Source organism: Brassica rapa, chromosome A05 (genome assembly GCF_000309985.2).
Source record: "Brassica rapa cultivar Chiifu-401-42 chromosome A05, CAAS_Brap_v3.01, whole genome shotgun sequence".
NCBI lineage: Eukaryota > Viridiplantae > Streptophyta > Magnoliopsida > Brassicales > Brassicaceae > Brassica > Brassica rapa.
In genome coordinates this window covers 9,727,484-9,741,299 of record NC_024799.2, presented here as the reverse complement: position 1 = coordinate 9,741,299, position 13,816 = coordinate 9,727,484, and the positions used below count along the sequence as shown (strand labels likewise).

The window sequence follows — 13,816 nt, the reverse complement described above, 5'->3', positions numbered from 1 at the left end:
CACCTAACAATAGTAATTATACATGTAAAAAGAAAATTTCCTATGAGAAACATTAGTATAACGTCCGGTTGATATAATCTAAGTTGAAGATTGTGCACATGAGAAACGTCTTCAGATGTATCTCATAAGAAACATTTGATGAACAAATGTCAAAGCTTTAAAAGTTGTTCTTCTTCATGACACTCCTCATCAAAAATAGAACATCAAAAAATTATTCATAATTCATCAAGTGGCCTAATACGGAGATTAACATACAACGTGGAGCTCCATAAAGTATATTAGCATTCTTTTATACTCAAAGTACCATGGAGCTCCATAAAGTATATTAGCATTCTTTTATACTCAACGTGGAGCTCCATAAAGTATATTAGCATTTTTTCATACTCAAGAGCCCGATAGCCTAGCACGCAGTGTTAGGAAGCAACCGTCGTTTATCGTTCACATGGATCAAGATCTATCAGAGTGGTTCACAGAGTCAATATGAATCTGTATTTGATGACAAAAAAAAAAGTACCATGGTGCCAAGTTCCATTATAGGTTTTGAATAATTTTTTTTTTTGTAACTGTAGGTTTTGATAATTATTTTAAGGTCTAGCAACCTATCTATATTCTAAGAAGTGGTAATTTTTTAAATGCTGCTATAGAACTTCAGTTTCGGTTAAAACCTATAATTGGAGTAATGGACAAGTCTAAACATACCAGAATTGAATCACTAATTAATTCACATACCAAATATAGTTGGAGAGTACATAAAATCTACTATGCTGAATTAGTGTTAATAAAATCGAATATAAAGTGGCCTTGCTATGTAGTAATTGGGTTTATGGTCTTATATGGCAATATAATATACTTGATTTCCACTAAGAACATCTTATTTATTCGATTGATTTCAATTTGATATTTTCACATGTTTGCTACCTTTCATAATCCCACTATATAATAGGGACTAATTTTGGAGCTTCTAAAGTGTGCCACCTAGGCAAAATATTCCAGACCAATCGTTCTGCCACGTCACTGCCAACCCATACCAAGAAATCGTTAATTCAGTCCAGCTTGTTAACCGGTTTCGTTTGCGAAAATCGTTAATTTAGTCCAGCCCGTTAACCGGTTTCGTTTGCGAGATTGCTGTGTCCGTCTTTTTGCTGTTGGGCCAGATCAAAAAAATTTCCCAGCCCATCCCATTACCCGTTAACGAAGGCTTAAGCACTCTCATCCTCGCAGTTAACCCTAACGCCGTCTCCCCCATTTCTCTTACGCGCATGGCGATTCTCTTCGTCTCCCCCAAATCTCCCCGCAAAACGCCTCCGATGAAAAGGCTTGAACTTCAATGTTCTCCATTAAAGCCTCCAATCAATATCATGACGGGCTTTCCACATCCCCTCTGCCTTAAATCTATCTTCCTATTTATACTGATCTCCCTTACCTCAGATCATCCATTCAAATCTCTTACCTCAGATCGTTAGCTCTATACCCTAATCATGTCGAAAGAGACCGCAATCCGCACCGGTGAATCTTCTCCTCCCCTCCTCTTCCGACAAGTTTCACCCGGACCCGGCGATTCGACCCTGCAGTTTCGTCTTCTTCATTTCTGGGATGCTCGGAAGAATGTCAAAGGAGGACCAGGGATCCTTCTTGGGATCGAGATGCTGATGATTGATGCGGAGGTAAGACTTCTTTTTTAATTAGATTAGCGTCCATTAGGTTGAGATGTTAGCGTATATTGGAAAAGAAAACCTTGATTGATTAAAATATAAACTTGATTGATTCGTTGAACACACGGTTGTTAAAAATAAAAACTTGATCTATTTTGGGTGAAAAAATTATTGATCCGTTTTACTAGGTTGTTTATAAAAAATTAATTTATTCGTAAGAAACTTGATTGATTAAAATTAAAATCTTCAATCCTCTTTAAAATAACAACTTCATTGATACGTAAAACAACTTGGTTGACGAAATAAAAAATTAGATCTTTTTTTTGGGAAAAAAATTTGATTGATTCGTTTGAACTGTATTAGGGTATCTTCGATTCATTAGAGGGATAGATTAAAATAACAACTTCATTGATACGTAAAACAACTTGGTTGAACAAATAAAAACTTAGATTTTTTTTTTGTGGGAAAAAAAATTGATTGATTCGTTTGAACTGTATTAGCGTATCTTCGATTCATTAGAGTGCTAGATTAAAATAACAACTTCATTGATACGTAAAACAACTTGGTTGAAGAAATAAAAACTTAGATCTTTTTTTTTGGGAAAAAAATGATTGATTCGTTTGAACTGGAGATTTGCTATGTTGCTTTAGACGCTTAAAATCTTAATCACTCTGAAAAATACTATCTTTAGCTTATGTTAGATTATATATTAACTGACTTGATATTGTATCTATTTTCTGTAGGGTACTTTGGCTCAGGGGTTCATCGGTCAGAACCGTCGCAACCAGTATGAGAAAGAGCTCCAGCGTGGGAGCATGTACACGCTGACAAACTACTATGCATCCAACAACAAGGTGATGTACCATGTTGCTGATCAGAGGCTGGTCATTTGCATCTCACACGCTTCTGCCCTGTCGAAGGATGAAAAAGACATTGAAGGCATCTTGAGACAGCGGTTCAGGGTCCGTTCCTTCACAGAATTTGAAGCCAACTGCGATCTCAGAGGCGATCTTCACGGTACGGTTTAAATATTTTGTTAACATGTTCAACCATTCCTATCGATTAACTTTGATTGACGTGTAACTGTTTGTTGTAGATGTGGTTGGCCACCTTAAGCTGGTTGATGGCCAGGCTCTCCATGAGCGTCCGGTTTTGTGCACCAATGATGACTCAGCTTCTCGGAAAGTGATGGTCCATCTGCAGCTTAAAGAGTAAGCTATTGTAGTTCTACCAATATAGAAATTTCATTTCCTAATTTATGCTCTTACCTAAATTAAAAATCAATTATTATTTGTTAAATGCAGCGGTCCAGTGATGAACGTCTATCTATGGGATGAGGCTGCTGAAAGTTTCCGCCTCAAGTTTGACGGAAGTGCAGTCACTCCAACTGTTCTATTGGTCACAACGGTGAATCCTAAGAGGCTCGGTGGTAATCTCTCACACTCAAAATATGAATTCCTCATCACTCACACCCATTTTGATAAACCTACCACTAACTGTTTCTATAGGGATGGACAGGGAAATTGTGCCTAAGTTCAATGTCCTCTTCAAGAGTGTTTTTGGATGAAGAGGTTGACCCCACGAAGGAATACTTGGCGTGGTTAGTTATTTATTTTTTTATAAACAATCTATACCTTAGACTATTAAGTGTTTAACAGCTTTGATAATCTCCTGTTTTGAAATTCTTTGCAAGGTTGGCCACGAACCCTTCTATAACTTCTTTGGTCAACCCTGTTGAGGTTGTCAAAGCTGAGACTCTCACCATAGGTGAGATTGCCGCCTTCCTCAAGCATCAGCCTGCTCAGGTAATCCCATTCCGTCATTACAATCACACGCTTTTCTCAATATAGTTGCTAACAATCCTTAGGATGTGATTTCAGGTTGCCTACTTTGACTGCATTGCCACAATTGATGATGTCAAGCTTGGCACTGAGTGGTACTACATTGCTTGCAAAGATTGCCAGACCAAGTTAAACCGTGGGCCTACAACATTGGTTTGTCCAAAATGCAGGAATGAAGATGCTACTGCAGTAGCCAAGTAAGTTACTCTCCTCAAATATGTTTTCAAGCGACAATGTGTATACTAATCATTTGGTTTTAACCAGCTATCGGGTGGAGCTGTCTGTCTATGATAATGATGAGCAATGCACGTTCATCATTCTTGGAGATGCTGGGAAGGATCTCACAGGCAGGAAAGCAACAGAGTTGATCGACGCTTATGTTCAGGTAATGGTTGTTCTAATGATTAATGTTAATTTCTATAGTCTTGACACTTATTTAAATCATAGCGTCTTCGAAGTTGATGATTGTGTTCTGTTATATTAGGAAAATGGTGGAGTTGCGGCTGAGCTTGAAGTTCCCGTTCCACAGTGTTTCATTGATACAATAGGCCTGACAAAGAAATTCAGGATCAAGGTGACTGACTACAACTTCACTTCTACCAAACTGTCCTTCACAGCTACCAAGATAGTCTCCGCAGCAGAGTTACCACCAAAGAATCCCCCACTCCAGACGCCACCAATAACTGAATGGAGAACACAGAGTTGGCTGAGAGTAGTGGTGGTGGTCCTTCAGCTATTGACGACCAGAAGGAAGCAAAGCGTACCAAGCGTAGTGGCTAGATCACATGCAGAACTGTTACTCCATCAGTGGCTGGTACAGACTGCCCAGTCAGGATGATTCTCTAATAACAGTCTACTTATCTCTCTTTAAACAGTTTGTTTTTGCTTCTTGCTGAGACAGTTTAGTATTGGAGTTGGTTTGGTTTTCTTATTTGAGTTGTTTGGATTTTATTTCACAGCTTCGTTATGAAGTTTAAGAATGATCAACATTATCATATTAAAGTGGTTTGATTTTCATTCCTAACTTATTTAAGTTGTTTGGTCAGCATGCATTTTTCATACGTATACGTTCTTAAGAACCTAATGCATGCATGGATCATGGATTGTTTAATGCCCATACTCAATTGTTATATTATTCTTCTACGTGATCTACATTTTAATCTAATTAGGACAACTGTAATATTAGCTGTCATTTCATATACGTATGGTCATATTTTGAATGTCAGTTATGAGTCAAATAGTATCTATTGCATTTATTAAGAATTAAATTTAATATATTCTGCCATTAAGTTAAATGAATGTCGACATTTAACATATTAGATGTAAAATAACATCAACTATTCTAATCTCAAAAACACAAGTCCATCTCCCCTTACTTTGCAAAAATTGACGACCCACTAATCAGATTCATTTCTATCAAACCGTGGAAGTTCTTTCTTTTCAAAAAGTAATCCGTGTAAGTGATTTTTTTTAAAGAGGAGATGATTAGAAAGTGCAAAGATTATTTGTCTTGATATTCTTCTTTTTGTTAAAGGAACAGTTCTCCCTCAACACCATGGGCAAAACAACCTCCAAAGATCCTCCACTTCTAGGAGGTATTTTGAATTTATAAATTCATTTTTGAATTAAGACCTTATTATTATTGATATATTTATTTAATACTTTAATCCAAATCTCTAATAATAACCAATATAAACATTATTAGTATTGAAAAAACAGTTTAAAGAGATTAAAGGATTTTCTTTACAGCATATAGGTCTCGAGGCTAGCTAGATTTTGTTAAATAAAATGTATTATTGTTACGGTATAATATAGAGGTTGAAACAAATGGTGTATTATTGTTACTGTTGCTATATCATTTTTACCTTTTAAACATTAACAAACGTTATTAATTCCTACTTAAGCTTCAAGATAGTCTGTCTGTTTTCAAATTGACAACAATTGTTTTAAAAAATTTTCTTTAAAATGATATTTTTACAAGTCTCCATGAAATGATGTTACGGTGTAACTCATAATAAAGGCTTTGTATTTTTATATATAATTGAGTGTATCATGATATAAATGCGAATGGTTATCACCTTTTGCCCAAACGTCAATAAACTTTTCCACCAAATAATCTTTGAATTTAGATCTAAGATGTAAATATTTACTCTGTTTATACCAAGATGTAAATATTCCCAAATAATCTTCGAATGGTTTAATCAGCTCGAAGTTGTTTTAGTGTATTGATTTTTGGTAGATGTATTATTATAAAAACGTGTTGTTCGAGTAAAAAATATTGTCTTACAGAACAAAATATAGCAGAGTTATTTTGCTAATTTCGTAGTCTTTAAAAATAAACAATAATGAAGGTGATGTCTTGAAGTGAAATATTTAAAAAGTAAATAACTAAATATTTTCAGACTGACAACAGAAATCCTACAACAAAAAATTTTATTTATTTTTTTCATTTTCAAAATAACACATCATCAGAACTTATTATTCGACCAATACTAAATTTTAATGAATAATAAATAACTATTTTAACACAATGTTGACATTACTCCTTAAATTATTAGTATTATAATTCCTAGAAGATGTTTATAAGTGTTTGCAAATGTAGATTTTCCTATTACGTAGAAGATGTTTTTAATTTTATAATTCTAATTTACATCCTATTAATTTACCGAGTTCTGTACGTAATACAATTATTTAATATATTGTGTACTCTTTATAATCATAACTTAATATTTTAATATAATCTTCTCACCAATATCAGAGTCATCAAGTTCAAACACAACGAAGCGTAAACGTGGACAGCCGTTAGGAGTACGAAACAAAGTAAAAGGTTTGCACAAAATTTAAACACTCAATTCATCAATGTTCAATATAATTTACTTATTAAAACCCCAAACATAATAGCGACATGTCTCGACTACTTGGTCCAATTTTTATGATTTCATTTATTTATTGTTATTCTTCCCGAACAGCTCCAGCTGCAGGAATGATGCCACAACATTTTGCCCCACAATACTTTGACTGTGAGTTATCCAGCTATGTCACACAAAAAACAAATTCTATATTAATATATTTATGATGGTTTTGTGATTATGCAAAGATGACACAAATTTTTTACTAACAATACTTTTATTGGTAAACATTTTACCCTCCATAGGTGGCTGCGACATTTGCGCATTATATGGTACAAACATTCAAAATGATAACATTTCCCTCTATGTTAAATATACCATCTGATTATTAACACATAATTTAAATATTAATACATGCAGTGGCAAGAACAAATGCTCGTGCCATGCGAAGGGCAATATTACTATCAAAACGTACATCAAGAAGAATAGAAGGTAAGCATCAAATAATACAACTACAGCTTCACAATAAAATAAATAAAATATGTGGAGTAAACAACAACAAATTTTTTTTTGAAGGACCCAGCGCAGCTGCTCCCGCACAAAATCATCGAATCGGCAGAGCTAAAGGAAAAGGTACATATTTCCTACTTTAGATACATTACATGTTTACGTATTAAACCCCCAGTAGAAGTAAAGTATATTAAAGTGGACAATTCTCATAACTAGACAATTTTCGAGTTTTGTTCACAAAAAATGACCATACAAGGAAAATCACCAAAACGTCATCGAGAATAATGGAGTCTCCTATGTCTCTCATGTCTCTTACATACTTTGTCTATTACCCTAAATATTTATTAAACAAAATTAAAAAAAAAAAACATCTTAAACCATTATTTTAGGATAACATGTTCTCAAATTTGAATTTTAAATATTTTTCCTCTCGAAATTTAAATTTTTCCAAATTAAGATAAAATAAATCTTCCAAATTTTATTCACCTAATTTGATAATAGTTTAACAGATTATTTTAAAAATTAATTTCCCAACTATTGATATTTATCAATTAATTTACATAATTTTAAACTTCGATCCCAAATACCGATCTCCTGATTCTTAAAAATAAGTTTCAAATTAAGGAGTTACCTCTTGATTATTTTAAGAATCTGTTGAACACAAAATTTAAAAAAAAAAACATTTTCTTGGATCAACTAAACACTTACCTGATAAGGAAGTTGTCACTTATTCTCGATAACTATTAAATCATCTAATAGTCGTCTCTCGACTATTTAAATTTTCCAGCCCCTTCAGATGCGTCATCTTCCTCTGAAGCTACAAACAACCCAATTTTAGAATGTCCATCGTGTGGTGCTTTGGTCTGGCAATCCGAAAGCACCGGAAGAGACCCTAGAACGAAGGAGTTACGCTTTACCATTTGTTGCAACCAAGGACAGATAAAACTTCCGCCTATGAGACAGCCTCCACCTGTGTTAGAAAAGCTACTGCAATGTAAACAATTTCGCGAGACAATCAGAGTCTACAATGCCCTCCTAGCTTTTACATCTATTGGAGCGAATATAGATTACAGTGTTGTTTTCGGGAGGGGGCCATTTACATTCCGTATTCAAGGGCAAACTTACCACCGTATTGGATCCCTCATTCCTAAGCCAGGTTTACCACCCAAGTACCTACAGCTCTATATTTTTGATACGGCAAACGAAGTTAAGAATCGGCTGGAAGCTTTAGGCCAAACAACCTCTGAAGGAAAAGCAACCGAAGCCACATTAAAAGTCCTAATAGAAATGGTGGATACCAACAATTGCCTTGCAAAAGTTTTTAGGAGGGTTCGAGATCGGTACGAGGCAAACTCTGAAGAAGATTTTACAATCAGTCTCATATCTGATAAAGGGAAAGGCAAACAATATGACTTACCCCAATCATCTGAGGTTGTTGGACTAATTGTCGGCGAAATGTCAGACACTATATGTGAGAGAGATATAGTCGTCAAGTTTCAGTCAACTAATTTGACGGAGATACGAGATGATCATCCACTATACATGAGCCTCCAGTACCCACTTCTGTTTCCTTATGGTGAGTATGGTTTCAATACCGAAATTCCGTTGCATTTAGAGGAAGGAAGCTCGAGGACAAGAAAATTTGTCAGTATACGGCAATTTTATGCCTCTCAAACACAAACTCGGTTAAAAGAAGGAATGACACTCATTAAGTCTGGGCGCCTCCTCCACCAATATGTTGTCGATGTATATTCTTCGATCGAGGAAGATCGTCTTCGATGGCATAGGATCAATCAAGACGTTCTAAGGGCTGAATTATACAGTAATGTTTGTGATGCAGTCGGAAAAGGTGACACCGATGCAAGGACGGTTGGTAAGAGGTTTATTCTACCACCAAGTTTTACTGGTGGGCCCCGTTATCTGATTGAGAAATATCATGACGCAATGGCGATATGCAGACAGTTTGGGAATCCAGATTTATTCATCACAATGACGGCAAACCCAAATTGGAAAGAGATAAAAGACCATCTAGCAGCATACGGCGGTGATAGCCCGAATAACAGACCAGATATTGAGTGCCGAGTTTTCAAAATGAAACTAGACCAGCTGCTAGATGATTTTAAGTAGGGAACATTCTTCGCCCCATACACAGCAGGTATTCTCTTTAATTGGAAAATTTAATTCACATTTATCTTCATATAAGTAATTCAACTCTTTTTTATACCAGCTCTTCATAGGATTGAGTTCCAAAAAAGAGGCCTTCCCCATGCACATATTTTGTTGTGGTTTGGAGACCACTCTAGAACACCCAGCCCAGAAGAAATCGACAAGATTATTTCGGCCGAGCTTCCGGACAAGCAGAAAGACCCCGAAGCCTATGAATTGGTTGCAAAGCACATAATCCATGGGCCATGTGGACTCGATAGACCTCGATCACCATGTATGGAGAATCATGTATGTGCGAAGAAATTCCCCCGCCCATTTACTGAGTCTACATCAATTGATAAGTCTGGGTACATAATATATCGTCGCCGGAAGAACGAAAATGCTAATGTTTTAAAGGATGGAATTCTTCTAGACAATGCTTCTGTCATCCCTTATAACATAGAAATTCTGAAGAAGTATGCAGCTCATATAAACGTGGAATGGTGCAATAGGACATCCGCTATCAAATACCTTTTCAAATACATCACAAAAGGAGTCGACAGGGCGACAGTTCTGGTTGAGAAAGGCCCCGACCCACCGACATCCGAGAATGGAAGCGACCCCCAGACATCCGAGAAAGGCAAGGAAAAGGTCAAGAAAGTAAGGAATGAGATAAAAGAGTATCAAGACTGTCGATACTTATCCGCTTGCGAATCCATGTGGAGGACTTTCGGTTATTCTATACATAAACGCCAACCATCCGTCATGAAGTTGGTTGTCCATCTGGAAGGTGAACATAATATCACTATCAAAGATACGGATAACCTAGGAAGAGTTATACAGAAGCCAGGCATTGAAAAGACTATGTTCACCGAGTTCTTCACATGGAACAATAGCTTAAAAGTCTGGTCAGAGAGAAAGAGAGGAACTTCAATTGGTCGGGTTGTTACTGTACATCCCGCTTCAGGGGATCGTTACTATTTGAGGATACTGATAAACAAAGTGAAGGGCCCGAGGAGTTACACTGAGCTTAGAACCTTCAACGGTGTCACATATCCCGATTTCAAAAGCACCTGCTGCGCACGAGGTCTTCTCGCTAACGATGCTGAATGGCACGAAAGTATGGCCGAACTCAACACATGGGGTACACCTTCTCAGCTTAGAGAGATGTTTGTCACGTTACTTATCTACTGTCATGTTGCTAACCCTAAGGAATTGTGGGATAAGTGCTGGAAAACCCTGAGTGAGGACATCCTCTACAAGAAACGTAAGGAATTCAAACACCCGCAGCTAGAAATAGATGATGCTAAGCTCGAGCAGTATACATTACTTGAACTCGAAAAGGCTTTGCGGAACCAAGAACACACCCTTACTGATTTTCCAGGAATGCCTACTCCTGATCCTCTCCTACTTAAAGAGCTAGGTAATACTTTGTGGCAGCAAGAGCTACAGTATAATGTCGCCGAGGAGAAGAGTAGACATGACACCCAGTACATGTTGCTCAACCGTGAACAATTGGACGTCTATCAGGCTATTATCGAGTCAACTCAGGAAGACTACGGGAAGCTATTTTTTGTCTACGGGGCTGGAGGCACAGGCAAAACATTTTTATACCAGACAATCATTTCAAGACTACGGTCAGAGAAAAAGATAGTCCTTCCCGTTGCTTCATCTGGAATAGCAGCCCTACTACTACCAGGCGGCAGGACTGCCCACTTCCGTTTCAATATCCCAATCGATCTAAAGGCCACATCAACCTGCCACATTACACCTGGAACTATGCTCGCAGAGTTAATAGAAAAGGCAGCTCTAATCATATGGGATGAGGCACCTATGACACACAGGAATGCTTTCGAAGCCCTCGATAAGTCCTTAAGAGACATTCTTTCTTTACATGATCCCAAAGCCAAAACTCTCCCATTCGGCGGAAAAACTGTTCTTCTAGGAGGTGATTTCAGACAGATCTTACCAGTCATCCCACAAGGCACCAGAACTGAAATTGTGTCTGCCTCCATAAGTCATTCATATTTATGGGAATCATGCCACAAATTCACCCTCCAGAAGAATATGCGCCTCAGCGAAGATGAGAAAGAGTTCTCCAACTACGTCCTGAGGGTTGGCGATGGGAACCCCCTACCTACTGAGGTCAATGAATTTGATGAAGATGAAGAAGATCAGCTCATTTCTATTGACCGAACGTTGGTCGAGGAGCTCAGCTCAGATCCTCACAAACAAATTCTAGAAGCAACTTACGGGCGAACTGACCAGTGGAAAGGAACCAAGCAAGACTATACATAAAGGGCTATCCTCACACCAAGGAACGAAACGGTGGATGAGATCAATGAATACATGATATCTGAAGCTGACGGTGTTTCAAAGGAATATCTCAGTTCCGATAGCTTCAGTATAATAGACACCGACTCTGCGAACAACGAGACATTGTACCCAGTAGAGTATTTAAACTCACTGAGCTTTCCAGGCCTGCCTGCACATAAGCTTACATTGAAAGTGGGTGCCCCTTTCATGCTCCTAAGGAATTTAAATCAGAAGAAGGGGTTATGCAACGGAACACGTCTGATTGTCACTTACCTAGGCGAGCGTGTTATTAGAGGTGAAATAGTTACAGGCTCCCATATTGGACATAAAGTGGACCTTCCAAGAATCATACTATCGGAATCAGTAACTAAACATCCGTTCACCCTAGAAAGGCGGCAATTTCCAATCAGGCTATGTTACGCAATGACAATTAACAAAAGTCAGGGTCAGAGTTTGAAAGGTGTCGTACTGTATTTGCCCCAGCCCGTTTTCACCCATGGGCAGCTCTATGTTGGTCTTTCCCGAGTTACTACCAAGTCAGGCCTCAAAATTATACAAGGAAAGGATCAAAAGATAGGAAGGGTCAAAAACATTGTCTACAAAGAAATATACAACGGTTTACCAGGTAATCAAATATTATTTGCAACCCAGTTCACAACATTATCCAAAAATACTCAGCTCCTTTCTCTCTCTCCTCCAGAATCACGATCTGATGATCACCCAGAGCAGGCTTGCCGGAATCTTCAACAACTTTCTATACCATAAGATGCAAGCTACCAGTAAGTCTTCCGGTCCGAAACTTTTCAAACCCAATAATGAACCTGTGCTAACAAAATTGTTTTTATCTATAGGTCCCCCCGCAATAGAAAGTGGCCGCTCTACAAGACCATTCAAAATAACCCTACAAGCCATCGTCTACGGCTTATCTTATTTTATTTCATTTTCGTTACGTACCAATTACTATTTCCTTCGGAGAATTACTTATTTCAACTGTCGAACTATTATCTTTTGCATTTTCTATTATTTCAGACAATTTTTTATTTCAATTGTTTTCTATAACAATGTGCGAACCGCCTAAGTTCCCTTTAATCTTAAAATAGTACGTCCAAGATAACAAAACCTCCTCATTTCACATAGTCTCTGTAAATTACTAAAAATAACTAAATTCTACTATCAAACCCACCCAACTAAGTTACTACTACCACCTACAATTATGGCCCGGCCTACTTAAAAATTTTAAAAAACCATGACAATACTTAAAAAAAAAAAACACACCCTAACTATGTTCACTTCAAAAAAAATTTAAAAAAAATTGCGCAAAAAAAAATAATTCTCATCCTTATCTATGTAGCACATGCAGCACAAGATCAAAGCAACTGGAGCAACACCCTCAGACCTCATCCAATAATCGTTAGGATCCTTAGGGTCTGGCCCATCACAAATCGCAAAAATAAAGATGCTTTCCTAGGAACAACTTTCATCTGTCTTGACATCCAGGTTTGTCTAAAATTCATATTTTTAATTTTTCCAACTATATTTCAAATGATTGCTTCTAACCACTAAACAGGAACAAAAAATGGAGGGGAGGGTGCCTATTTCTACGTCTGACACAATGTACCAACGCTTCGAGGAAGGAAAAATTATCAAATTAGATATTTTAATCTCCTCCTCAATAACCAACGTTACAGGCTTACCGATCAACCATACATAATTAATATCAAAGAAACAACAACTATTACACTGATTCAAGAAAACATTCCACCGATACCTTCATACATATTCCGGCCCCAACGCTACACCCAGTTGATCAGATTAGCAAGTGAAACCAACTTCCTACCAGGTAAAAAAAAAAAAAAACTCTCTCACATAAAAATAAATCCTAATCTTTTTAAAAACAACCAAATTATTCCTACAGATGTTGTCGGCCGCATTTGCCTCATCCAAGGTAGTGATTTATATAACCACTACACAGATTCAAAAATCATCATTGGATTGCGTTTAGACAGGTACAAACTTTTTATTAAGTAATAATTGGTTTACAACTAAACAAAATCTAATACAATAATTATTTGTAGATCAAAATTGGTACGTCTAACTTTATGGGACAAGGAAGCGTCTAATTTCAGGGAGTTACATCGCATATCAACAAGGAAAAACCATGTCGTAATCATCACAAGTATCATTCCACGGATACATGAAGGTAATAAACTAAACATAAACTTTACAAAAAACTAAATGCTAACAAATATTTCACCTTTTTCAGGAAAACTATCACTCACAGCAACACCTGGAACGCGCTTCTACTTTAACAACGAAATTGATATCATTCAACGCTTCCAAAAGACGAATAAACTGCTATCTTAAGCCTCCCAGCAAACGCCACCAGTCTACTTTTAAAACATTTACGTTACAACTTCCTACATCAATTAAATTGTCACACACAAAGATTATTTTCTCATTCAAGTATCGAATTCCTCAGAACTATTTATTATTCATTCTTACA

At 37.0% G+C, this 13,816-nt stretch overlaps 2 protein-coding genes across 2 annotated transcripts; both read left to right on the top strand.

The window, feature by feature from the left end:
* The first annotated feature begins 31 nt into the window (after positions 1–31).
* LOC103833199 lies at positions 32–5,977 on the top strand. Its single transcript, XM_018653507.2, has 9 exons — positions 32–1,664; positions 2,396–2,669; positions 2,749–2,863; positions 2,957–3,081; positions 3,171–3,252; positions 3,346–3,457; positions 3,533–3,690; positions 3,758–3,878; positions 3,978–5,977. The coding sequence occupies exons 1-9, from the start codon at positions 1,479–1,481 to the stop codon at positions 4,329–4,331; spliced, it is 1,527 nt and encodes a 508-aa protein (XP_018509023.2). The 5' UTR covers positions 32–1,478; the 3' UTR covers positions 4,332–5,977.
* Positions 5,978–9,294: 3,317 nt separating this feature from the next.
* On the top strand, positions 9,295–11,295 carry LOC117134326. The gene has a single exon (XM_033292599.1). The coding sequence runs from the start codon at positions 9,295–9,297 to the stop codon at positions 11,293–11,295; it is 2,001 nt and encodes a 666-aa protein (XP_033148490.1).
* The last annotated feature ends 2,521 nt before the right edge of the window (positions 11,296–13,816 follow it).